General features: G+C 40.3%; 1 protein-coding gene across 1 annotated transcript in view; it reads left to right on the forward strand.

Annotated features, from left to right (window-relative positions):
* Positions 1 to 8,168: 8,168 nt before the first annotated feature.
* ANKRD33B (ankyrin repeat domain 33B) overlaps positions 8,169 to 25,419 on the forward strand; it is a 50,078-nt gene continuing 32,827 nt past the window's right edge. The window contains exon 1 of the mRNA XM_034411871.3: positions 8,169 to 10,283. Within this exon, the coding sequence (XP_034267762.2) occupies positions 9,801 to 10,283 (483 nt within the window). The 5' untranslated portion in view covers positions 8,169 to 9,800. The remainder of the gene's footprint in view (positions 10,284 to 25,419) is intronic.

A 25,419-nucleotide genomic window follows, 5' to 3' on the forward strand; every position in this document is an offset into this window, starting at 1 on the left:
TGTTATGCTTTTCATTACCTGAAAACTGGAAACAATTTGTAATAAGAATAAAGCTAGCTTGCTGCCTGGAAAGAAATTGTTATTCTTTTTTCAGAATTAATTACTGATGAGGATAATTAATTTCTGTTCTTGTTTAATTGTTTTACAATAGCCACTGAAAAATATATTAAAGATTCCTTGCTACTTCAGAATAATATTTATGCTTTTGTAATTTCCCAAATGGGGATGCAGCAGATGTAGGCAAAGCAGTTGACAGATGAACAGAATTGGCCACATCTGGAAATGTTACTCCCACACCTGTCAAGGGATTGTTTTCTTAAAGCAAAATAGCAATCTGCATTGGAGTTCCTCTTAGTAGCAATCCAAGTGCAGATAAATTCCAGACGTTTAAGAGATTGAATTAAAAAGGAGGTTATAGAGAAACCTGCAATTTGATCCACCTGAAGAAGTTCTCAAGAACCTCAGTGAGCTAAAGGAGTTTAGCAGAATACAGTACTACATAATGAAACAATAGATTGCCTAATTAGTTGTTTAATAGAACATTTTGAAAAATCTCTTTGAAGAGAAAACTAAATATTGAAAAAAAATACACCAATTAGTCCAAACATTTTATAGAAGAGAATCAACATCTATGACTTCAATCTGAAGAAAAATGCTGGTTATTATGTCATTATTGTTTCCCCAAAACCTGCTTTTGAAGATTGGGGCTTCTTGAACTAATAAAATTTGTTTGATTTTCCTCCAAATAAAGATTGCCATGCTATTGTTTAGACATAATAAATTCTTCCTAACTCCAGTGATTCTGAGAGATCGGATATTTCTCATCTTTTTTCTTTACTGGTCATGATAGGGTAAAGTTGAAAAAAATGAAATAATTTGTATAATGCAGCCTTTCTAGGTCCTGTAAATGAAGGTGTGTAAGTAATAGTCTCAATTGTTTCTCTCACCTTTGGGTTTTAAATAAATCTCATATAGTTAAGCAAAGTCAAGCTTTATTTTAACAAACCCTGAAACACAGGAAATCTGATTGGGAAAGCAATATATGCACCACTCTCAGGAGACTATAAGATCGTTCTTCAATTAGTAGTCTCAGAAGGACAGTTCCCAAGAAATAGTAATGAGAAAAGTAAATCTTGATCCCAGTTTGATGACATTTTGTTACGTTTTACAGACACAAATAAGAGAAACTAAAGTTTCTAATACAGTCAAAATAAATTAGAAATTGAACATCAGCTCCCCTGGATTCCAAAGTGAACTGTTCCTTGGATTTGTCCTGGCTTTCCTGGGATAATTCAGGACATTTATCATAGTTGTTTGGGTGGGATGAAACTCCCAATTTCTTATTCTGTGTTCCTGGAATTCCACTTTGTTTCTTTTAAGGACCCACATTTTCTTTGCAGGAAAGAGGGAATGATTGAAGAAGCCAGATTTGGGAGGAAGGGTTGGGTGAGTGCATATTAAAGATCATATGTGAGAGATATTGATTCACATGTTGGAGATGGCAGCTTGCCATTTGAAGGCCTGTCAGAACTGCAGGAGTGTACGTGGGTGTGAAAGCATGCATACTCATGCACTCCAAAGCCAAATCAAAGATATATTTCAACATAGGAGATTTTGTGAGGCTGTGAATAGTTAGAATGATCATGCAATTCTCTATCAAGGAACAAAGTAGTTTGCACAATCAATGGAATGTTGTTGTTGTTGTTGACCTTAAACATTTCTCCTATTGGGTTGTAATTCCACTGGTTTTGTATTGCATTTACTAAGTTCACACAGCAAAGTTTTCAATGCATGATGTGATGAGAGAGTCTAATGCTGATTAGGGCTGATATGGAGTGATTGTCCCAAGGCCACCCAGCTTGATTTTGTGCCTAAGAGAAGAGTAAAACCTAGGTCTCCCAGCTTGTACACCAGTACAAGCCACTACACCATGCTGGCTCTCTCACAACCTGTGGAATGCCTGGTATTTACTCAGAGAAGTTTGCATGGGTTGGAAAAAGGATTATTAGCACAGCAAAAGAGCTTTGTGCATTGTGCCCTTTTTTATTAAATCAACAGAATGTAAGGGAACATGCAGTTTTTATTTATTTATTATTTAAATTTTTATACCGCCCTTCTCCCTAAGGACTCAGGGCGGTGCACAGCCAACACTAAAACACACATATACAAAAAATTTAAAAGCAATTTAAAAATATATTAAATAATTTGGCCCCAATATTATTAAAAAAAACTAAAACAACCATTAAAATTCATGTTTAGGCCAGCCCAGCTTGTTGGAACAATAACGTCTTGAGGGCACGGCGAAAGGCGCGTAGGTCAGGGATCATCTGTATCTCCGGGGGCAATTCATTCCGGGGGCAATTCAGTTATTAAATTACATATAATTTATATTGACACTAATAAAATATATGGGTCTTTTTTTTTAAAGCTGCCTATATTTCACTTTGAAGGATCCCCCTTCCCCAGCCCGACCCACAGGCCTGTTATATCAAGAAGCAAATACAGTTTGTAATCAGCTGGGTGTTCATGAAATAAACATATTCTGCAGTAAATATTTTAATTAATGTTAGAAATTGCCTTATTGCTGAGCCTTTTTGAGGTATCAGATATCCTTGAAATTTTATATTAGTGTTGGAAGTTCAATCTGGTCCCTGTCTTATTCCAAGCCAGGAGAAAAACGCAAGGAAAAATAAGTTCAAGGCAGGCTGCAGTTGGAAAGGGTTTCTGTTTCTTGGCCGAGTAACAACAGTGACAATAGCATGGATTCCTGGGGGAAGGTGGCAAATTGGGGTTGTGAGTTAGTGACTTTTTATATGTTTCTGAGTTCTTTGTTATTGGTGTGTTGGTATTTGTATGAAAATGTATTCCTTCTGTGTTCTTTAGACTGGACATAGTATTTTAATTGTTGGTAAGATTTTCTATTGTGGCAGATGAGGTCATCTTGTTTGCATAGTCAGTTTCAGTCCTTGCTCTATTCTGTTGTCAATTTGGAGATCACTTTAGCCAAGTTTGGTTTTACAGTGTATACATTGTTTTATGAATGAAATTTAGTTTCCTTAAACTTTGCCTGAAGGCTGTTTTAGTGGATGAAAGTCTGGGGCTTTTTCTACCTTTGTTATGAAACCCCCCCCCCCGCTTTTCCTTTAGATGAAATATTCTATTCTGCTTCTTTTCTTATTATGTAGAATATTTTATTTTGGGGAGGGGGACCTTTCCTACGGTAGAATTGCATCCAAGAGCCTCTCCGGGATGCAAAATCACCATATAATTTTGAATGAGGTTTTTTATACTGTATGACTTATTTTCAAAATACTCCCCTGAGCCAACTCTTAATACAATACTTGTATCATAATAAAATTGAGCAAGGGCTCTGCTTTTCATTGCAAGTCTGAGAGGCAAAGGCTTATTTAATTCAAGCTTTATAAAATTGCATCATGGGTCCAATTTATTTTGGTTTCAGTACACATGCTGAAGATGTTCCCAAAAGTGTGTAGGCACTGATATTTTGGTTTGCAAGATACTTTTAGGAATCTTAGGTTGCATTAAATTGTGTAAGCATGCTGGAGATAAAATTGGACTTTTTTTCTTTTTGCACCTGTTGCATATGGGCTAAAATATCCCAAACTTGACAAGTATTATATCTCTATTGTTAGCAGGAAATGCTGCATGCGTCATAGATACAAGTAAGAGTAGTAATGAGTCTATTCTTTCCTTATCTTAGTAGAAAAAGAAATATTGGTACTTAATATGACAGGTTGTTGTTTAATATAATTTTTTGTTAAAATAACAATTTACACAAGATAAAATAAACTACAGAAACATAAAAGGAAAAGGACAAATATTTAATAAATTTTCTTTGCTCCCCTCCGGTTATCTTTTTAATTTCCCAGAATGCCCAAATGTACTATTTATGTGGAGCATTGTGGGAAAGTAAAACGGCTGTTTCTGGCTATCTGGTTCTATTGTAGCCTGTCACCACTCTCAGATAGGAGTCCCTGCACCTTCGGATAGAAGAAAGGATCCATCAAGGAGCCTTTTGTCAGGAAGGCTTGTCTCACTTTATCAAACTTGCTGCTGGTTCTGCAAAACACTCTGATTCCTTGTAGGGACAAGGTATCGGAGATATAGGAGTTTCCCTTCTATGGCTGTCTGCCTGGCTTATATGATATACCTGCTTGTCTTGAATAAGCAGGTATACTTATTCCTCAGCATGCGCTGGCTGAGGAATTCTGGGAGTTGAAGTCCACAAGTCATAAAGTTGCCATGGTTGGAGACCCCTGGCTTAAACACTTGGCAATGACTTTTTCTTCTTTTTATCATCTCTGTTTTAACAAGATGATACTCAGAAATTCCCTCAAAACTCTATCTTTTGCTACAGGCCTGTTGTTCAATTATTTCCACCTCATTAAAAGCTTCATATTTACATTTGAATTTTTTTTACTTAATTTATGAGGGAGGAGAATATCACCTAATATCTCTGATATGAGTCTATTGAGAATCTAACATTGATAGAAGACAAGCCTACTCAGTGTTGTTGGACAAGGGCTTGCCAATTTCCATTAATTTTCCTCTCTTCCTCAGTTACAGCTCTAATATATCCTGTGGTATGTTTTTCTGAACAGTATATAACTACTCAAGAACAGATGTCAGCAAAGGAGGCAGAAAAATTAATTATTTTACTCACTAATTTAACATCATTAAAAGACACTATACACCTAAAATCTTACTTTGAACTCAGTGGGAATTACTTGAGTAAATAAAGAATTGCACTGTGAAAGTGGTCTATTACTTGAATATTTTATTATATGTTTTATACAAGGGAATCTGATTATTGAGAGCCATTTTGATGTAGTAGTTAAGGCATCTGCTAAAATCTGGAGATTGAGTTATTTAATACCACCTTAGGCACAAAGTCAGCTAAGTGACTTATGTTAGTCACTCTTTCTCTGGGCCCTAAGAAGGAAGCAATGGCAAACCACTTCTGAAAAATATTCCAAAGAAAACTGCAGGTATTTGTCCAGGTAGCTGTGAGAACTGGACACAATTGAACAGAAGAAGAAAAAAAGTCAATACTGTACATGTAGTGGCAGACTTTAAAAAAGACACTTTTTACTTTAAAATCTTAAAGGTGATTAGAATGTGTGGGGCCTTTGAGATTAGGAAAACAACTAAATAACTAGAAAAGGTAAACATGGAATTGTCATGTTGATAGAAATAATTGTTAGTTAAAGATCTTTTGGGTTTCACCACATGAAAATAAAAGTGGATTACAAATCTAATACCATAGTTGTAATTTTTAAATAATATATAGTAACTAGAGCATGCTATCTGAATATATAATATTTTAAATAAATTTAAATATATTTAAATTTGAAATATATAATTTAAAAAATAAATGAAGGAAGAAACAGTTCCATAGCCCTGTTTGCATACTATCAGATTTAGCTAGAATGAATTGCTTTAGATTTAGCAGAATTATTTGAACAGTTATTTGTTTGCTAACAGATCTTTGGAAAATTTACATTATTAACATCACAATTTATTGAAATATATTCCATCAAATAGATTTTGAAAGATACTATTAAATAAGACATTTAATTATGAGAATCTTATTTAATGCAGTAGGTTAGGCATTCATTTAATTGTTAAACATATGTCTCCCTTGAAGGCATTTATAGAATTACATGGATCGAACAACTCTCCCATCCAGTTGGTAGATGTGATCTGATTTACTTAAAGAAAAAATAGAAACAATAAATTATCAAAACTCTGTAGCTAGATACTACTCTTTTGTGTGCCTTCAAGTCACTTATGGCTCCTGGTAACAAGTCCAGGCAAACCTTCTACATTCATGGATCATAAAATAAACCTTTGGGAAATGTGATCATCCAATTCAACCCCACCTACATTTTCAACTTTGTTAGCATCTAAATCCATGTTGTTTGGCAAGATATCTGCAATATCTGCATTTATCTATAATTTCCCATAGCCTCCCTGTTTAAGGGCCTTTTTCTTAAAATCAGCAGCAAAAAATTAAATCAAAAATTAAGTATTTTATGTACCCCTTACCAATTTTTAGAACAAATATACTGTCCAACATTGCAAATGTGTATTTAGTGTCAGTAAATGCATTTAAGGCTTAGGTCACTATTATCAGTTTTCTGAATGTTAATATTCACATGACTATCTGTATTATCACCTACACATTTCAATGAACCCTCTTTTTGGCCACATACCCTATTTATTAATTTATTTTTTGGATCAATTTACTGTCTGAGGCATTTTACATAATCCAATTATAGAACAAAAACAGCAGTGCTGCAAATATTAATGCAATTTATGTAAAAGCATTATTATATTGATGGTTCCATGCAGAATTAATCTTCTAAAAGTCCCTTGGAAAAGTCAGGTTTTTCCACACGTTTCTGGAAGTCCATGAGAATACCATGTTTCCCTGAAAATAAGAACCTGTCTTATTTTTTTTTTTTTGAACCCTGAAATAAGCGCTTGGCCTTATTGCTATGCGCTCAAAAGCCTGATTGGGCTTATTATCAGAGGATGACTTATTTTGGGGGAAACAGGGTAGGAGCCACCTTCCTCACATATGGGGACTGTTCCGAAGTTGGAGTCTCAACAGAGAATATCCACCATTCAGACCTTAAGTTTCTCAAAAAACAGCTAACTGTTGGTAAGCAGGGAGAGGGCAGGACTCAGATAGTGACCTCCAAATTCGATTGCAGAAAATACGACTTCAGCAACAGAGTAGTCAATGCCTGGAATGCACTACCTGACTCTGTTGTTACATCCTCAACCCCCCATAACTTAAACTCTCTACTGTTGACCTCACCCCATTCCTAAGAGGTCTGTAAGGGGCATGCATAAGGGCACCAGCGTGCCTTCCGTCCCTGTCCTACTGTCTCCATTTATTCATACTCATTTCCTGCATTAATATCCATGTTTATACTTATTCCTGTTATCTCGAACATGTTTGACAAACTAACTAACTAAATAAATAAAAGATCTGGCTGGCTAACAGGCAGGGAGCAGAGTTATCAAGAGGCTTTGGCCTGGCCAGCTGAACTTGTTGTCAACAGGAAGAAACAAAAGGCTCAGAAACAAGTAGGCCCAGCCTGCTAAATCTGAAAAGGCTGCTATTGACCTCCTAGCAGACCAGTTTGGGAATTGTTGGCCTGACATGTTGAATTTTAATCCAAGTACTGATTTCCCCCCACATTTCCTTTGAAATCAGTTGTGATTATATTCCATCAAATATTTTCAAGGGGATACTGATTAAATGTCAATAATTGCCTGATCCCAGTTCAGCAACTTCTTGAATAGTAGCCATTAATAAACAGTACTGCTTTGTGCGTATTAGTGGGAATTGCTTTCCGTCATTTCTGAGGAGCAGTAGAGAAAATAAGCATCTATGCCAGTTTGCAGGAAAAACCTACTGGATTACTGACAGACTGTACTAAAGATAGATCATTCAAATGCAGCATGAGTAGAACAGATTACTGAAACCTAAAACTATAATCCTATTAAATAGCTGTGCTTGAAACAGCAATCTTGCAACAAAGCCATTTGTTCCTCTTAAGTTTTTAATCAGATGGTTTGTCTTTCAGAAAAGTTCCACACACTTGTAGCTTCTTTATTGTTTTAATTTAAAAAATGCTACAAGGCACATGAACTCTATTCCAGCTTCTTTATCAGGCTTAATAAAGAATTAACCTTTCCATAATTAAAGCCATGATTTAAAGGCCTTTATTATTTCAGATGTGAATACATTACATGTCACTTTCTGGGCAGAGTGATTATTAGCAGGTGGATTTTCCATTCCTTAGCTTTTTAGCCGCCTATTTTAAACATTGAAGTTGTATCCATAAACGTGCAGGCATTCGTATTTCGTCCCAGTTTAGCCATTCTCTCTGCAAGTTCCATGGGATCCTTTCAAAATTATTTTAAATAACCCTCTTAACCCTATTTTAAAAATTTGTCCTGCTTGCTTTTATCACATTTGCTGTCCTGAGTGTGAGGCAGGTTAGGGCTATAAAATGCTAAATGAGCCACACATCCTTTGGCAAAGTTCTGCAGTGCAAAGAACGGATGGAAAAGCTCGGGAACTGAAGGTATTCAGAAGTCTTATCGCTGGCTTCTTGGTTACAATTTTTTTTTTTTTGGTCTCAGGCGTACAATCTCTGTACTAACATGGATTATAGCTGCATGTAAATCGGTTTGCAAAAATGTGCCTGATGTCAACATGCTAAACTCGAGTTTTCATCTTCTGCTGATCCGATTAGGAGTCATGATTGCAGGACTTTTCTGAAGTCTCTCTGCCCTCTTCACTTGTTGTGCAATAAGATTCCTATTGCAATGTTGTGCAATAGGATTGATCGGTGGCTGTATTGGTAATCGCTGCCTCTTTTTGACCCCCTTTATCGACCTTGAATGGATAAAGGAGGTTACAAAAATGTAGGATTGTTTGAAGGGAAGTGGCGATATGGAAAAACTGTTCTCAGCTTTTGCAAAAGCTTCAATAAAACTGTAAATGCAAGTAACTTTCTTTGACGAATGTTCCGGCAATATTTTATTCCCAGTGCCGCAAGCAAGTGTTGTGGGAGAAATTCGAACGACGATTTTTCTTCAGGCGGGAAAAACACTTGATTTACACTTCCGCCTGCGAATTGTTTTTTTTTTTTTAAGTCGAGGGTGCGGAGGATGTCTAAACTTTATGCAATTGGAAGTCAGATAGTTCTAAATTGTATTGTTGTTCTTTTATTATAGATAGCATCTGTCGAGTTTCTGCCAATTCGCCACCCCAAGCGAATAAGGATGGGAACGAGCAAGCAATTGCTGCCGCTGTTTGCCAGCAAATCACTTGCTTGGGTGGTTTTTATAAAAAAACCTCTTCTCAAAAACCCCCGACTCTGGAGTTTCCCGTCGGAAAAACTCTTGGCAGGCATCTCGTGACATGCCGAAAGCGTTAGCAGATAGGAAGATGCAGCAAGCGTAATGCTTGAACGCTATCCGATGACTCGGACAAGAATCGTCTTCTCTAGAATTCTGGGAAGTCTTAGGCTGAGTCTTAACGTGCCTTGCTGCCGGTTCCAATATATGTGGGAAGAAATCCCCATTCCCGCTGTTTTACTTTTACAGACGTTTAAAAGGCTTGCTTTTAAAGGACTTTCGCATGGGGTGAAGGGTGATTTCCGCGAACGATCGGGGGAGGACGGGTAGATTCCATCAGGATTTCGTGGTATCAAGATTCCAGTTAAATTGTACGGAAGAAAGTTTTCGGGAAGTCCATTGCGGTAGGACCGGGTCCTTCCCCCCCTCCCCCGCCGTCCCCATCGGAAGGTGGTACCTGCGGTGGATTATCTTCTCCCTTGAGATGCGTTTTCTATTGTGTATGTCTACGGCGTACACGGAGGGACTCCCCCCCCCCCCGGTCTAATCTTTTACTGTGCTGTGAACTTAACACTGATCTGCCTCTCCCCACCCCGCCTTCTTTACGCACTACTGTATAGAGGGTGCCCCCCCCCCCACCACCACCGGAGATAAGTGTGACTTTGCTGTGAATGGTCAGGGCTATTCAGATAAAATGGGAGGGTGAGTGTATGTTGCCACCCAACCCTCATTCTTTCCTCCTGGACATTCCCTCTGGATCTCCGCGTTTATCCGCCGAGATTTATGCAACTGGGCGGGAGGCGCGGGACTACCCGGGCGCCCTTTGGCTTCGGGAGATAAGCGCTACAAGGAGGCGAAAGCTCAGGACCTCGCGCTCTTCTTAGCGGGAAGCGACGATGGTGCTTCTGTCCGGGGGTAAGAAAGAGGGCCGAGAAAGCCGAAGCCCCACCGCAGAGAAGCAGCTGCAAGCAGGGTCACTCCGAACGCCGGGAGCCGAGAAGGCGGAGGGGGGAGTGAGTGCCGGTAGTAGCGGCAGGATTGACCCAACCATCCCCGCAGAGCGAGCGCGCAGAGAGGGTCAAGGCGAGGAGGAGGAGGAAGAGGAGGAGGAGGAGGAGGAGGAGGAATGGGTCGATGAGGAGGAGGACGAGGAGTATGAAGACTTCTCGGACCTCCCGGACACGCGGAGCATCGCTTCAGACGACTCCTTCTACCCGCCCCAAGAGGCCGACGACGAGGACGAATCGGAACTTTCCGACAGCAAGCAGCAGCTCAGTCTCTTCCGCGCTTGCTGTACCAACAACGCCGCCGTCGTGCGGGCGCTCATCCGGGAGGGGCTCCAGGAGGAGGACGTGAAGGAGACGGACCGCAACAAGCGGGTGAGGGCGCAGCGCTTAGCACTGCCGGGCCTGGGTGAGGGAGGGAAAGGAAGACGGGTGCGGTGTTCAGGAGAGCGATTTCACTCCCATCCATTGATCCCCTTGTTGCCCTACAATCTTATTGTAATATGCTCATTCCCCATAAGCCTCGAGCGTGTGAACCTGTACTTTGGAGCCATCCGAGAAGAATTAGTGATTGCTTTCTTCCCTCCTCCCTCTTTTCCTCTTCCCTCTTTTCTCCCCCCCTTTTTTTTTTGTTCCGAGGCTAATACTTTAATGATACCAATACTAATTAAAAAGCATCACACACTAACAACTTTTTTTTCTACAAATCCTTAACTCCCCGATCTCTCCCTGTAATATATAAGTAGCCCTCTACTTATAACAATTAATTTAGTGACCATTCAAAGTTACAGTACTGAAAAAACTTATGACCATTTTTCACATTTAATGACTGTTGCAGCATCCCTGTGCTCACATGATCAAAATTTGGACACTTGTCAACTGGTTCATATTTAGGAAGGTTGCAGTGCCCTGGAGTCATGTGGTCACTTTTTGCCATCTTCTGAGAAGCAAAGTCAATGGGGAAGCCAGATTCACTTTAACAACTGTCTTATTTAAAGCGCTCCATGGCATAGGACCCGGGTACCTCCGAGACCGTCTTCTGCCACCAATAGCCTCCCACCGACCAGTTCGTTCCCACAGAGAGGGCCTCCTCAGGGTGCCATCGGCCAAGTTATGTCGGCTGGTGACGCCCAGGGGGAGGGCCTTCTCTGTGGGAGCCCCAGCCCTGTGGAATGAACTGCCCCCAGAAATTCGTAAGATCTCCGACCTCCGGGTGTTTCGCTGCGCATTGAAGACCCTGTTGTTCCGCCAGGCCGGACTATCAACACAATAGTTTTAAATTGGGGTATTTAAATTTATTGGGGTTTTAAATTTGAGCCACTTATTTAATTATTTTAAATTTTATATCATTGTTTTGTCTGTGTTTTTAAATAGGCTGTACACCGCCCTGAGTCCTTCGGGAGAAGGGCGGTATAGAAATAAAATTATTATTATTATTATTATTATTATTATTATTATTATTATTAACTTAACTGCAATGATTCATTTAGCAAGTGTGACGAGAAAGGTCATAAAATGGGGCAAAACTCACTTAACTTGGTTAGCAATGGAAATTTTGAGCTCAGTTGTGGTCATAAGTCAAGCACTACCAGTACAACTTCCAAACTGCTTTTTCCTGGCCACTTTTTTCAGTGGTCCACTCCTCAAATGCCTCTTTCATGTATCACAAGAACTGAAATGGATGAAATCATAACCAATGGCCCCTTCAGCCCCCCCCTTTCTGAATTGCATGCAGACAACTGCCTCTTCATATTTACAGATAAATAATGTAGAATTGTGAATGAATCCATACAATTGGCGAGAAATGATTCTGACTCTTGTGAAAACAGAACAGATGAAAAGAAGTTAATCCATCCAAAAGGAAGGAGGCCAAATTCTTCATTAGGTAGGGCAACATAAAAAATTAAAAGTAAGCATATTTGAACATTATAGTATAGATATGAGTAGTCTATAATTCATTATACAATAGTTGCTGAAATTAGTTCAATGCTGTGTTTTAACTTTCTTCAATACAGGTAATCCTCGATTTACAAACACAATTGAGCCCAAAATTTATGTTGTTAAGAGACATTTGTTAAGTGAGTTTTGCATCATTTTACGACCTTTCTTGCCCCAGTTGTTAAGTGAATCACTGTAATTAATAAGTTAGTAACCCGGTTGTTAAGTCAATCTGGCTTCCCCATTGAGTTTGCTTGTCAGAAGGTCACAAAAGGGGATCACATGACTTTGGAGCACAGCAAGGGTCATAAATATGAACCAGTTGCCAAGCATCTGAATTTTGATCACATGATCATGGAGATGCTGCAAAGATCATAACTCTGAAAAACGATCATAAGTCACATTTTTAATGCAATTGTAAATTTGAACGGTCACTAAACGAAGTGATATAAGTTGAGGACTATGTACTATTCTCAGTTTTTGGATTTTCTTATGAGTTCATCTAAATCAGCGGTTCTCAACCTGGGGGTTGCGACCCCTTTGGGGGTCGAATGGCCATTTCACAGGGGTCGCCAAAGCCCTCTCTTGCCCCCCCCACGCCTTCACTCACCCTCACCCTCTGCCTCTGTTGGATCCCCGGTCGCCGGTCGCTTACCCCGCCCATTCCCAATCTATTGCTGCCTCCAGAGTCCCAGCTGATGGCTAGAGGGAAACAAACCAGTGGTGGGATTCTGCCAGTTCTAGGTGGTTTGGCCGAACCATTTGTTAAATTGCTGGCTCGCCCCGCCCCTTGCCAATAAATAGTGGGGGTGGGGCGGGCGAGGGGTGGGCGAGCCAGTAATTTAACAAACGGTTCGGTGTTTTTTTGCAATTTATTGGCCTTGCAGCACACCGAACCGTTTATTAAATTGCTGGCTCATCTCGCCTCGCCTTGCCCCGTCTCCCACCCGCGCAGCGTCAGCCTACCCTAGCCCAGGGCTGGGCAATTGTGGCTCTTTTACAACCTGTGGACTTCAACTCCCACCTAGCCCATTCTGGGGAATTGTGGAGAATTCTGGGAGTTGAAGTCCACAAGTTTTAAAGGTGCCAAGGTGGGAGACATCTGCTGTTACACTGTAGAATCCTTTCAAGCATGAAGATGGCCAAGTAAATATCCTCCTTGAGAGACAACAGTTGAATATCAGGAGGGCTGTTAGAGGGCAGGGCTACATTTGGAAATTTTTGCATTTTTGCAGGTGGTGCAATATGATCTAGTGTCTGCAATGGAGAGCAAAATCCGACTTCTTCTCTCCGCTGTAAGTTCGGCATCAGGATTCCACCTTGGTATATTTGTGGCACAAGGCAGCCCTCCTCTCCTGCCGCTTGGGACTCGGAGCGGTAAACAGCGTCCGGTTCGGGGATCAGCCGGATTTTGCTCTCCATTGCTCTCTCAGCCCCCTGCAAGCTCTCGTCTCTCGAGGAGCGCTCCCTGAAGTGGTGCGGGAAACTTTGGTTGGGCTTCTCGAGAAATGAGAGCTTGCAGGGGGCTGAGAGAGCAATGGAGAGCAAAATCCAGCAGCTCCCCAAGCCAGACGCTGTTTACCGCTCCGAGTCGGCAGGAAACGAGGGCTGCCTTGTGCCGCAAATGTACTAAGGCGGGATCCTGATGCTGCACTTACAGCAGAGAGAAGAAGCTAGATTTTGCTCTTCATTGCAGACACCAGATCGGCCCCCTGCAAGAGAATGAGAGAGAGAAAGTGGGGGAGAGAGAGGGAAAGAGAAAGGGGGGGAAGAGAGAAAGAGAATGAGAGAAAGAGGGGGAGAGAGCGAGAGAAAGAGTGGGGGAGAGAGAGAAGGGGGGAGAGAGAGAAGGGAGGAGAGAGAAAGAGAATGAGAGAAAGGGGGAGAGAGAGAAAGAGTCGAGGAGAGAGAAGGGGAGAGAAAGAATAGAGAGTGGGGGAGAGAGAAGGGGGAGAGAGAGAGAGAGTGGGGGAGAGAGAAAGAGGGGAGAGAAAGAGAATGAGAGAGAGAGAGTGGGGGAGAGAGGGAGAAAGAGGGGGGAGAGAAAGAGAGAATGAGAGAGGGGGGAGAGAGAGAGAAAGAGGGGGGGAGAGTGCCTGAAGGACCCTATCCCGTCACTGGGAGTCCAGGTGCTTCAGCAAGTGGTGCACTGGATTCGTATTAGTGGTCTGCGAAATTTAAAATTATGAACTTGGTGGTCCCTGAGGTCCAAAAGGTCCAACTGTGCCTGCTCTGTAGGATTTAAGTAGCTTAACTGTGCTTGCTTGTCAATACCAGAATTACAGAGTTGGAAGGAACCTTTGGAGGTTTCTAGTCCAGAGATCTCCAACCTTGGCAACTTTCTTTGCCTGGGCCTGATGCTTCCTGAGAGGCAGGGGGTCTCTCCGAATGGGACCCCCTCCCCAAAGGCTGGCCCCAAAGCCCTAGCTCAGAGATCTTCAAATTTGGCATCTTTAAGACTTGTGGACTTCAACTCCCAGAATTCTCTAGCCAGCATAGCTGGCTGGGGAATTCTGGGAGTTGAAGTCTGCCAGGCTTAAAGTTGCCAAGGTTGGAGATCTCTGGACTAGAAGATAAATGATGGCATAAATGATGACCGGTCAAAAGTGCGAGGACCGGTCAGAAATTACTTTTTTCAGCCCTCTGGATAGTCCCTATGTGCATATGGACTACTCAGAGGGCTGAAAAAGTTATTTTTGACCGGTCCTTGCACTTTTGACCAGTCCTTGAACTTACGACTGTCCTCACATTTCACGTTTTACGCCCTATCTTGTCACCGTGGTGAAGAAAAGTAGTGGTGAAATGATTGACATGGTTGTTAAGAATGCCACAATGGGCATAAATGTGAGGATGGTCATAAGTGTGAGGACTGGTCAAAAGTGCGAGGACTTGTCAGAAATCACTTTTTTCAGCCCTCTGGGTAGTCCTTTTGTGCACATGGACTACTCAGAGGGCTGAAAAAGTTATTTTTGACTGGTCCTCGCACTTTTGACCATTCCTCGAATTTACGACTGTCCTCACATTTTACGTTTTTTGCCCTATCTTATCACCATGGTGAAGAGAAGCAGTTGTGAAATGAGTGACATGGTTGTTAAGAATGCTGCATGGGCATAAATATGAGGATGGTCATAAGTGTGAGGACCAGTCAATCCCTATACACATAGCCATGGCCACCCGGTCACATGACCTCCAAGCCACGCCCACAAAATAAGCCACGCCCATAGAACCGATAGTAAAAAATTTTAGAACCCACCCCTGGTTGGGGATCACCACAACATGAGGAACTGTATTAATGGATCGCGGCATTAGGAAGGTTGAGAACCACTGATCTAAATGATTCCAGTCCAGCCTCCAACAGAAGTTTTACAAAAATAGAAGTGAAGATATTCATCTGTTTTGCTCAAAATATGAAAATCCAAGGCAGGAACATGTGATCCATCCCCTCTTAATGAAAACACCTGTTTCTTTATTCCACTCTGTCTTATCCATTGACAACTTTTTTTAGCGCGCCCACTCATTCTCAGCATATTGACAGAATAATATTCTTTGCCAGCAACCAGTCTGCGCAAACAAGTGAAGCCCTATTCATGGGATGCAGGCAGCACACAAAACCATGCCCCCTCCTCCAGTCCATAGAAAAATGTCTCCACGAAGCTGGTGCCCAAAAAGTTGGGGGCCACTGCTCCAGTGCCTGTCAGTCAGAAGTAGCACAAGTTGATTGTTAGTGTTCTCCATGTTTCAATTAGACAAAAACAAAGATTGATACTGTCCAGCTTTCTATTTTTTTTTTTTTTGGGAGGGACTTTAGATTTGGAACTCTACCATTAAACTGTTCTATATAAGAACCATGTATTTCATCTGCCCTCCAGTTCAGATTTCTCTTTGTCCCCTTGTTTACACTCCATTTTTCTTCTTTGCCTTAGGGTTCTCTGTCTTTTCTATGTCTTCCCAATCTTTAGCTCCATTCCATGTGGGTCTACTTCTGAACTGATTTCTTGCACTTTTTTGCCTGTTTGTTGAAAACCATTCAGCTGCCTGAGCAAGTGAATTCCATTGTACCACATCACATCAACTAAGCTAATCAATTTAAGAGGCTTTATTGTAACAGCAATACAATATAAATGCAGCAGGAAACCCCGTGTAGTGATTTTTGTTCTCATAATTTTCATATATACTATTCATGCTGGTAAATTACCAGTTATCATCCAAAGATGCTGAAACAGCTTCTGCTATGACAGTAATATATTGAGATGTTTTCCAGTGTGTACATTTGCATCACAGAAGCCATCAATAAAATTGGTCCCTTTAAAGGCATTTTTTGCTAACTCTTCCTACATTTCGAACAAACACTGCCTTCTCATCTTTGAAGGTTGTATTTTGGGAGTCAATGTTTTGAATATGTGAGAAGACATCTTGTTCATTTTGAGGTATGCTTTCAAATGGAAAGGTGCTGAACTTTATCTTACCTTTTTTTGCATTTTGAAACCATGTACTCCCTTCACAATTATTCAATATTTTTCTCCTTATAGCGAACTCTTCATAGATTCTAAAATACAAATATGTTTTTAATGCTAATGTTAACATCCTTGCAGCTTGGCAATGCTGTCTCCATTATGTGAAGCATAGCCGTCTGGCAGGACTAAAATATGACAAATAGGCTACATTTATTAAATGTTCGAAATTATAGAGGACACCAAAAGCAAATTAAGCCCAGTCCCAAAGTTACAGCTGCTACAGTGCCCCCATAATCATTCGCCCTTACAGCTGACCACAGATATGCTGCAGTGTCCCCTACCTCTGTTTGCCCCCAGGTTCCTGTAATAATTACCTTTTCCCCATGGCTTCCTGCTGGCCTTAGGCCTGATTCCCACTCATCCAGGCCCCACAAACTCATCCTCACTAAATAGAGCAGTTTGTCTTGTAACCACCATTTTACCCCTGCCCACAAGTGAGTAGGGGTAAAATGGCAGCTGCTTCTCAGTCGCCACTGCACAAACGTGGGACAAGCTGCTCCATTAAGTTTTAAGTGGAGAAATGCTGATGCAGATTAACTTCCAAGTAGCAACCATTGCTTCTGGGATCAATATTTCCATTCATATTTGACAACATACAATTCTGTAATGACTTTAGTAACCCCCCAAAAATTAAAAATAAATTTGGCTATAAGCAAATAGGTGAGGTGCTTCATATATGTGTCTGGGGTATATATCAAATTGTTAACTCTGAGCTCATATATTAAATTGTTAAGTCATTTGTGTGAGATTTTATTGTTTTTAAACTGGACTCCTGACTGATTGGTAATAGAGGAAAAAATATATAAGTATAAATATATAAGTATAAAGAAATATAGGAAACATGCTATTATATTCTACTTTTTTCAGCAAGGATTCAGCCACAAAGAAGGCCACTATAAAAGCTACCCAATCATTGCCATTCTTCACATTGTTAAAATTCTTTTAATACAACAATAATTACAAAGGAAGTTGTATAGCAGATGGTTGGTTGGTAGGTGGGTGAGTGGATGGATGGATGGATTGATAGAGATATATAATTCCAGTCATTGTTTATATGTCTTTCGTACATAACTTTGATTATAACTATTACAAGTGTACAAAATGCGTACTTCATTCTACATATAATACAGCCTCCCATCTTGTAAATCTGCCTATAATGCATTGCTATCAAACCACTGTGCTGTGGATTATTATTGATGTTCAGGTAGCCAGCAGAGAAATGGATCTCATTTTCTTCATAATAAAATTAACCTCCACAAATAATTGTTTTTCTGCAACCCAACATTGAACCATGCTACATGTGGGCAGAAAGAGTAAATCTTGAGCCCTATTTTTGCCAGTAGAGAGGACTGCATTCTAACCCCCTTTTGTTTTCTTTCTAAACAACCATCTTCAGTTCTTTGATTTGTGAGTTGCATTTTTACTAAGATGTCTTTTGTAAGAATTTATTATTTCTTGCCAGTGATACAGCGCTATCGCTTAGTTTATTTTGAACCACGTAATGGTTTTTAGGACTTATGATGCATAAATTTACAAAAATTCACAGAAGTGAATGAACCTTAAAGATTATGGAATATCTTCCTAGACTCTGAATGGTGAAAGCAGACAATTGACAAGTTCTTTCTGTGTTACAAATGACTATTTTAAAATTTATACATCCAAACTTACCTAATCAAGTTTCGACTATTCTAATATTGATTTCTAGCTTCCACTTTCTAGAAAAGATTCAATCTAGATGCGTTATAGAGACACTGAATTTTCCATTTTGTGTAGGGGACATGCCCACATAGTTGAAAGTCGATATAATGCATATAATCAGTTGAATGAATATATTGTAGAAATACCCTGACGCCTGTGAGATCTTCCTGTAGTTACATTCAAGTAAACCTTTCTCAGTCCTTTGTCAGCTGGTTATGAAAAAAGATTCTTATACTAAATTTTTCTCTGGAGAATTAGTATTATCATACTTTAGCTCCGTGATGGCGAACCTATGGCACGTGTGCCACAGCTGGAATGCAGAACCCTCTCTGCCGACATGCGTGCCATCACCCAGCTCAGTTCAACCATGCATGCGCGCACACGCCTCCTGCCAGTCAGCTGATTTTCGGGATGTGCAGGGTGCAGGGTGCATGCAGGAGATAATCTGCATGTGCATGCGCAGTGGGTCACACGCATATGTGCGGGGCAGGGGAGAGCGCGGGGGCACATTGTGCCTCCCATTTTTGGGCCAAGGAGGCTGCAAGAAGGCCTGCTAGGCCAAAAATGGGGTGCGGGGGGTCATGTGCGCATGCACGGGGTGGCGAGGGGAGCGTGGAGGAGGGTTGTGTGTGCATGTACAGGAGGGGCACATTGCATTATGGGTGCCGGCACGCACATGCGCTGTCACGCACTCGCGCTTTTGGCACACAACGAGAAAAAGGTTAGCCATCACTGCCCTAGTTGTTAGGGGTGTCAAATTCAAGGCCTATGGGCAGGATGCAGCCTGCGGGGTGCTTAAATCTGGCCCATAGGGCCAGCTTGGAAATATCAAAGGACTGGCCCGCCATGCCTCTGACAGCAAAACCAGTGTCAGGGTTCTGACAGATGCCCTAATTAAATCATGAGTCTTGAGCCAAGCTTCAAAAGAAATCCAGTTATTTATTAGGAGCTTCATGTAGGCACGTTCCCAAGTGAAGCCAGCTATGACTTTATGTAATTTACGCTTCAATGATGACCCTGTTTCCCCCTCCCCCCAGGGTGTGTCATCAATCACCTTCACCAACGGAGCAATTTCGCAGTTTGTAGAGGTCACTCCCTCCAGCTGCTATAGGTAACCCTGGGATACAGCCTTGAGAGAGATAAGCGTGGAATGTGCATTTGTCTTTGGCTGCTGTGCCATTTTGCCAGTTTCCCATCCCCCCTGGCCTATGGCAACTCAAGAGCAGGCCAGGGATGCTTTGCGAGTTAACAGGCTATGTGCGGCCCCCGTATGGCCCATTTTCGGTCTCCCTGGTCTCCTGCAGCACTCTGCAGACCTCTGGGAGGCCTCTGCGTGGCCCATTTTTGGCTGGCAGAGTGCTGCTGGAGGCCGGGGAGGGTGAAAATGAGGCATGGGGGTGCACACGCAGATCCCCATGTCATTTTTTGGTTGGTAAAGTGCTGCAGGAGGCATCCATCCTGCCTCCCGGCCTGCAGTGTAAAACTACAATGCTGATCCGGCCCTTGAAGAAATCAAGGTTGACACCCTTGTGCTACAGCATTTGATACTTTTGTTAAATTTTTAAACATGAAAGATTAAAAACTAACCAACTAATACGAAGAAAAAGAAAATGAGTAAAGAAAGAAACACAAAAAAGGCAAAAGTGTAGAAAGAAAAGAAAGAAGAAAATATAAATGGCTCCTGATTTTCCTTTACAACAGTTACAAGCATAAATTTAAATTAACCTCTTACTCTAAGGCAGGGGTGTCACCCTCAATTTCATTGTGTTTGATCTTGGGGGGCCGAGGTGTGCGTGACCAGCATGATGTCACTTGTGTTGGGCGCCTATGGCGGCCTGAGCGCTCTACCAGCGTAAACGGACTCCTGAGCTCCGTTTTCGCCTGCGACAGCCTCTTGCAACCCTCTTCCAGTGAAAATGGAGCTCAGGGGGGCCATGTGCAGCCCTCCCAAGCTCCATTTTCGGCTGGGACGGCCTCCTGTAACCCTCTGCCAGTGAAAACGGAGCTAGGGAGGGCTGTGCGCGGCCCTCATGAGCTCTGTTTTCATTGGCAGAGGCACCGCAGGCCGATCCTTCGCTATTTCCAGGGTGGCCCATGGGTCAGATCTAAGCATCCCGTGGACTACCTGACCCTTGGGCCTTGAGTTTGATACCCCTGCTCTAAGCCTACAACATAACTTTCCATTTTTCTCTTATTTTTTCTAATCATCAAATCCAAGTATATGATAATTGTGTTTTTTTGCTTTTTCATGCAAAATGTCCAAAGGGGTTTTTCCAATCATCATTAAAATCGATCAGTTTCTTTTCTCTAATAAGAGCTGTCAATTTAGCCGTTCTAGGTTTATTACAGCATCTGAGAACTGCAGTTGATAAGTCTTGCTCTCTTCTATCTTTATGTAAACTTTCAGATTAAGAGTCCCTCAAATTTGCACACATTAACGGTTTACAAATGCAAATACTACATTTATGGTGCTTGTTTGCTTTAATATGCTAATATAACAGGCTGATTTTGTTACAGGCTGATTTAACAACATTTCATTCAATGAATAATTTTGTCTTTGAGGAATCGAGGAAATAAGTCTTTTGCTGCCCATGTTCTTTTATGTTGAAGTTACAAAAAAATGCCAAGAAAATTTGATTATCTGTTTATTATGAATCTTTCCCAGAGGACTTGCTAAAACTTGTATCTTTCTGGTTAACAGTTAATCTCTTTAATTTCCTGTATTATTCATACAAATTATTCTCTTGACTCCTCAAGCAACTCCTTTTTCATTATTCTGCATTTTATTTGTGTTCTTCTGAATTAATTTCTTGTATTAGTTTTTTTTTTTTTTACAGACCTGGCTGTACCTTGCAAATTTGTACAATGTTAATTCTACATGTATTTTCTACAAAGTTTTTGTAGAAACCTTTGTAGAAATCTTGCTGTATTTGATGCATGGGTATCTGTAGGAAAACTCAAGGGGAAAATGATGAATATGTAAGCTATATGTGATTTGCAGTTTATATCAGGATGTAAATTTAAAAGGGCGGGTTGCATTGTGACTTCATGGAGCATATTACATTTTTTTGCATCATTGCAATTTATTTTGTATACCTTAGTTAATTTTCTCTAGGGTAATTGCATACTGAATCATGGCAATTAATATTAATTTCCCTGTTAGTGGTAGAACACCTCATGAGTGGTGATCCTGGACACTGATCCTGGCAAAAATGTGAAATGTGACAATTTATCCAGAAAAAAACTGTACCTGGATCTGTACGCACAGAGAGACAATACATGCATACTGTGGAAGAGGCCTATATATATATTCTCCCACAGAAGTATTTAGTGCCAAATAATATTTTAAAAATGCTAAGTTGAACCTAGTAAAGACATAAACCATTTCAACTCTTTGCACTGCACATTGACTTAATAATATTTGGAGCAGGTCATTTCCAATCGGCATAACTAGTTAAAATCACAATAAATAGATTGTCTGAAGTCAATATTTAAATATTTTAAAGCTGTTTGTATTTAGTTCAAAGGGAACTTAATGTTAGGATACAGGTGCAATCCTTGTACTGTTTGTAGTTTTCATAAATAGTTGTTTTTGATTGCAGCGTTTTACTATGGTTATATCCGTGGGAATAGATAGTCTATTCATAGAGTCTTAGGAGCTGATCACTATAATGTTCTGTTTTCTGTTTTCTTAATGTAGAAAGTTTCTTAAAAGAAAAAAAAAGTGTGGTAAAACTGTTTTTCATTTTCTCATTAATAACCCGAGGCTAAATGTAATCCTGTGAAGAATACACTAGAGAGGGAAACACAATGAAATCTCAGAGGCAAGATTGTTTTGCACATTAGTAGGCAAACAAGAAATATAATTATAACTTGACATTTTTACCAGTGGTAGAAAACTCAGTCTTTGAATCAAAATGTTAACAAAATAGGGTTAGATATTAAAATGGAATTAAAATTTTAAATTGGCTGTGTTGTACACAGTCCTGACTAATTTTAATTTCTACACAGAGATATCTCATCCCTTTTGAAGATTTATATGTCTCAGCCACTGAATATCAGAAGCCCTAATACCAAGGTTTATTATTTCTTTCATAAACCAAACCATTTAACATATGTAATTTTGGTGTAAATAAAAAAGCATTAAATTCAGTATTGAAGGCATCATTTAGAGCAATGAAAAACTTCTTATAATTTGTGATAGTCTCTTGTGTAGCAATTTTGGCCCATTCCTCTAAGGCAGGGGTAGGCAAATTGCCCACCCTTGCTCTAAGGAATTCAAGGCGGTATAATATTACTTTATCTTCTACATTATTGATCTGTAAAATAAGTTAGACTGAGAGGTAGTAATTGAATCAGAGTAATCCAGGTTTACATAGCCAAGTCTGTAAATGAACTGGAATCTCTCAAGACTTAATTTAGGGCATTGTTTTACAACATTGTTTGATGATAGGTGGCAAAGATTTATGTTTACAGATTAAACAAGTTAAAGTGACAATTATATACTGTAGAATTGTTCTTATTGAATTCCTTGTAATATTTTTATTCAGAACCAGCAGAAAACAAGTGTCTGTGATATCTTTTACTTCTGCTTCTTGGTATCTTGAACTATGTAATATTAACATCTCAGATACTTCACAGACCATCTATTGTTCATCTTAAAAAAGGATTTTAGGAATTTTATTTTTAAGGTTTCAAGGCCAGGTTGTGCTGTTATAGTATTTTTGTTTTTACTTTGTTTTTTAAATGTATAGATGAGGATTTCTTGACATAGAAGATATTGATCTTCTAAAGCATATAGAACCATATTGTTAAATATGAAATGTATTTATATTTAAAACTCTGCATCTGCACCACTGTAAGCAAATAGTTAATTATGCTTATTAAAGACATCTGGTAAAGGTTGAGCATTGCAATGTTTGTTTTGTTTGTTGTCATGTGGAAGAACTTATGAAAAGTTCTGAGAAATTCAGATAAATACCAATTTTCTATATACAGGATTTGTTATTTCAGTAGAATCATATATTTTTTGTGGAAGATAGCCAAATAGTATACATTAATATTATATCTCCTGATATAAATACTTTTAAAGACTGAAATCAGAACTTTTTTTTGTTACCGGTAGGACTAATGGATAGACAAATAGGAAAAAACAATGGAAGATTGTTCTTATATATGGTAACTCCAGCAAGTTTATTATATGCACAGAGATGGAAAGATTCTAAAGTACTTACAATGGAGGAATGCTTGCTGAAGATGACAGAATTTGCATAGATAGCAAAATTAACTTGCTTGAATAAAGAAAAGAGAATAGCTATATTTGTTGTGTCTGGATTTTATGGACTTTATAACTTCTGTAAAGAAGATTGGAAGCCATTTTATACCTCTTTTTACTTTTCTTTTTCTTTCTTTTCTTTCTTTCTTATTTATGGACATTATATATCTCCTGGATAATTATATCCAAGAATTAGGACTCTGGGATGACTGAGAAGCAGAAAGTTGTTGAATTTAGGAGATTTGATTTTGATGTCTGTAAAAAGGAAAGAGGAATATGCAGCTCAGATGGTAATAGGAACCATGAATTAAGAAGACAATTTCTGCCGTCTTCTCCTTTTTCCTCACAACGTAATTGTGCAAATTTGTAGAATCTAACTGAATATAAACTCTAAATACCTGGTTTGAAGGAAAATAATGTTCCTTCAAGATAAAAATACTGTTGGAGAAGAACTTATTTGAGGAACTACAGAGTTGGCAGCAAACAGAAACTAGCACTCTATGGAGGTTGCTAAAGAGTGAAGAAGAAATGAGGTGTGAGGCCAAATGTCTTCTGTGTAGCTGTGTATTAAATCATAGCATGAAGTGACACCAAGCGATGCTGTGGTTTCAGATATAAGGTTTCCAAATTGAAAATTGGAATAGGCCAGAGAGACTCAAAGGCTTTCCTCCTGAATAGACCAGTCTTTCTCAAGGAGCACTCTGACTTAATAAGAACCAAGCACTTATGTTCTTAAGTACTTTGCAGGACATTATGCTCCTATTAGTTGGTGATCTATTTTGGTTTCTGTAAAGACAGCGTAGAGGTAAGTTCTGACTGTTGGGTTCCTAATATTCTGATACTTCCACATGGGAGTGCTTTAGAAGGCCAATCTTAGTGTTCTTGTAGTGCTGTTATATTTGACTGGACCTTAGGAATGTTAACCAATATAATATTAATTTGGGTTCTGCCCTGAAAAAAAAAACCTGTATGGAACAACTGGAACTGCAGGAGCAAGAATTCCTGCCTTGCCTTGCCATTCAGCTCTTGCAATTTACCACTTTTTTCTTGTAGTCAAACAACCATGGTAATTTTCCAACATCTCTCCCATCCTTCTCTGTTTCTATGAAGAACAATTTGCAATTCCCCCAAATAGTATTATATCTACCTTTCCATTAGTTAACATGGCATTGATTGGCTTAATGGGAGGATGTGGTTCAGCAATAAGGACACTCACATAGCAGCACAAAATTGTATGTTTTATGAAAAGTGGTACCTCTGTATATCAGGGTTGCTTCTATTTTGGTAGCAGATCTTGTGAACTGCTCAGAATCTTGTACTAGCCTGTATATTTTTCAGAGAATTTTTTTCAGATGTGGTCTGTGTTAGGAAAAACTCTTATCTTTTATATAATTTGGACTCTGGCTGGGTGAGTCCAGGGGAGGAGACGAGGGTAGGTCTTGAGAATATTATCTGGGAGGAGTTTGATCCTGTGGCTCCTGAGGATGTGGACAGGGTTCTGGGTAGGATTAGTGCCGCCACATGTTTATTGGACCCGTGTCCCTCCTGGTTGGTACTGGCCTCCCGGGAGGTTACACAAGGCTGGCTCCAGGGGATTATAAGTGCTTCTCTGGGTGAGGGTGCCTTTCCCGCTGCCTTGAAAGAGGCGGTGGTGAGGCCCCTCCTCAAGAAGCCTTCCCTGGACCCGGCTGAATTAGCCAACTACTGTCCGGTCTCCAACCTTTGTTTTGTGGCGAAGGTTGTTGAGAGCGTGGCACGACAACTGCCCGGGCACCTGGATGAAGCTATCTATCTGGACCTGTACCAGTTGGGCTTTAGGCAGGGGTACAGCACAGAAACGGCATTGGTCGCGTTGGTGGATGATCTCTGGAGGGCTCGGGACAGGGGTTGCTCCTCTGTCCTGGTCCTGTTAGATTTCTCAGCGGCTTTTGATACCATCGACCATGGTATCATGCTGCAGCGGTTGAGGGGGTTAGGAATAGGGGGAACCGTTTTGTGGTGGTTCTCCTCCTTCCTCTACGACTGCTCGCAGTTCGTGTTGACAGGGGGGCAGAGGTCGACTTCGAGGCGCCTTGCATGGGGAGTG

This window comes from Pantherophis guttatus, chromosome 3 (genome assembly GCF_059756535.1).
Source record: "Pantherophis guttatus breed Tessera chromosome 3, ASM5975653v1, whole genome shotgun sequence".
Classification (NCBI taxonomy): domain Eukaryota; kingdom Metazoa; phylum Chordata; class Lepidosauria; order Squamata; family Colubridae; genus Pantherophis; species Pantherophis guttatus.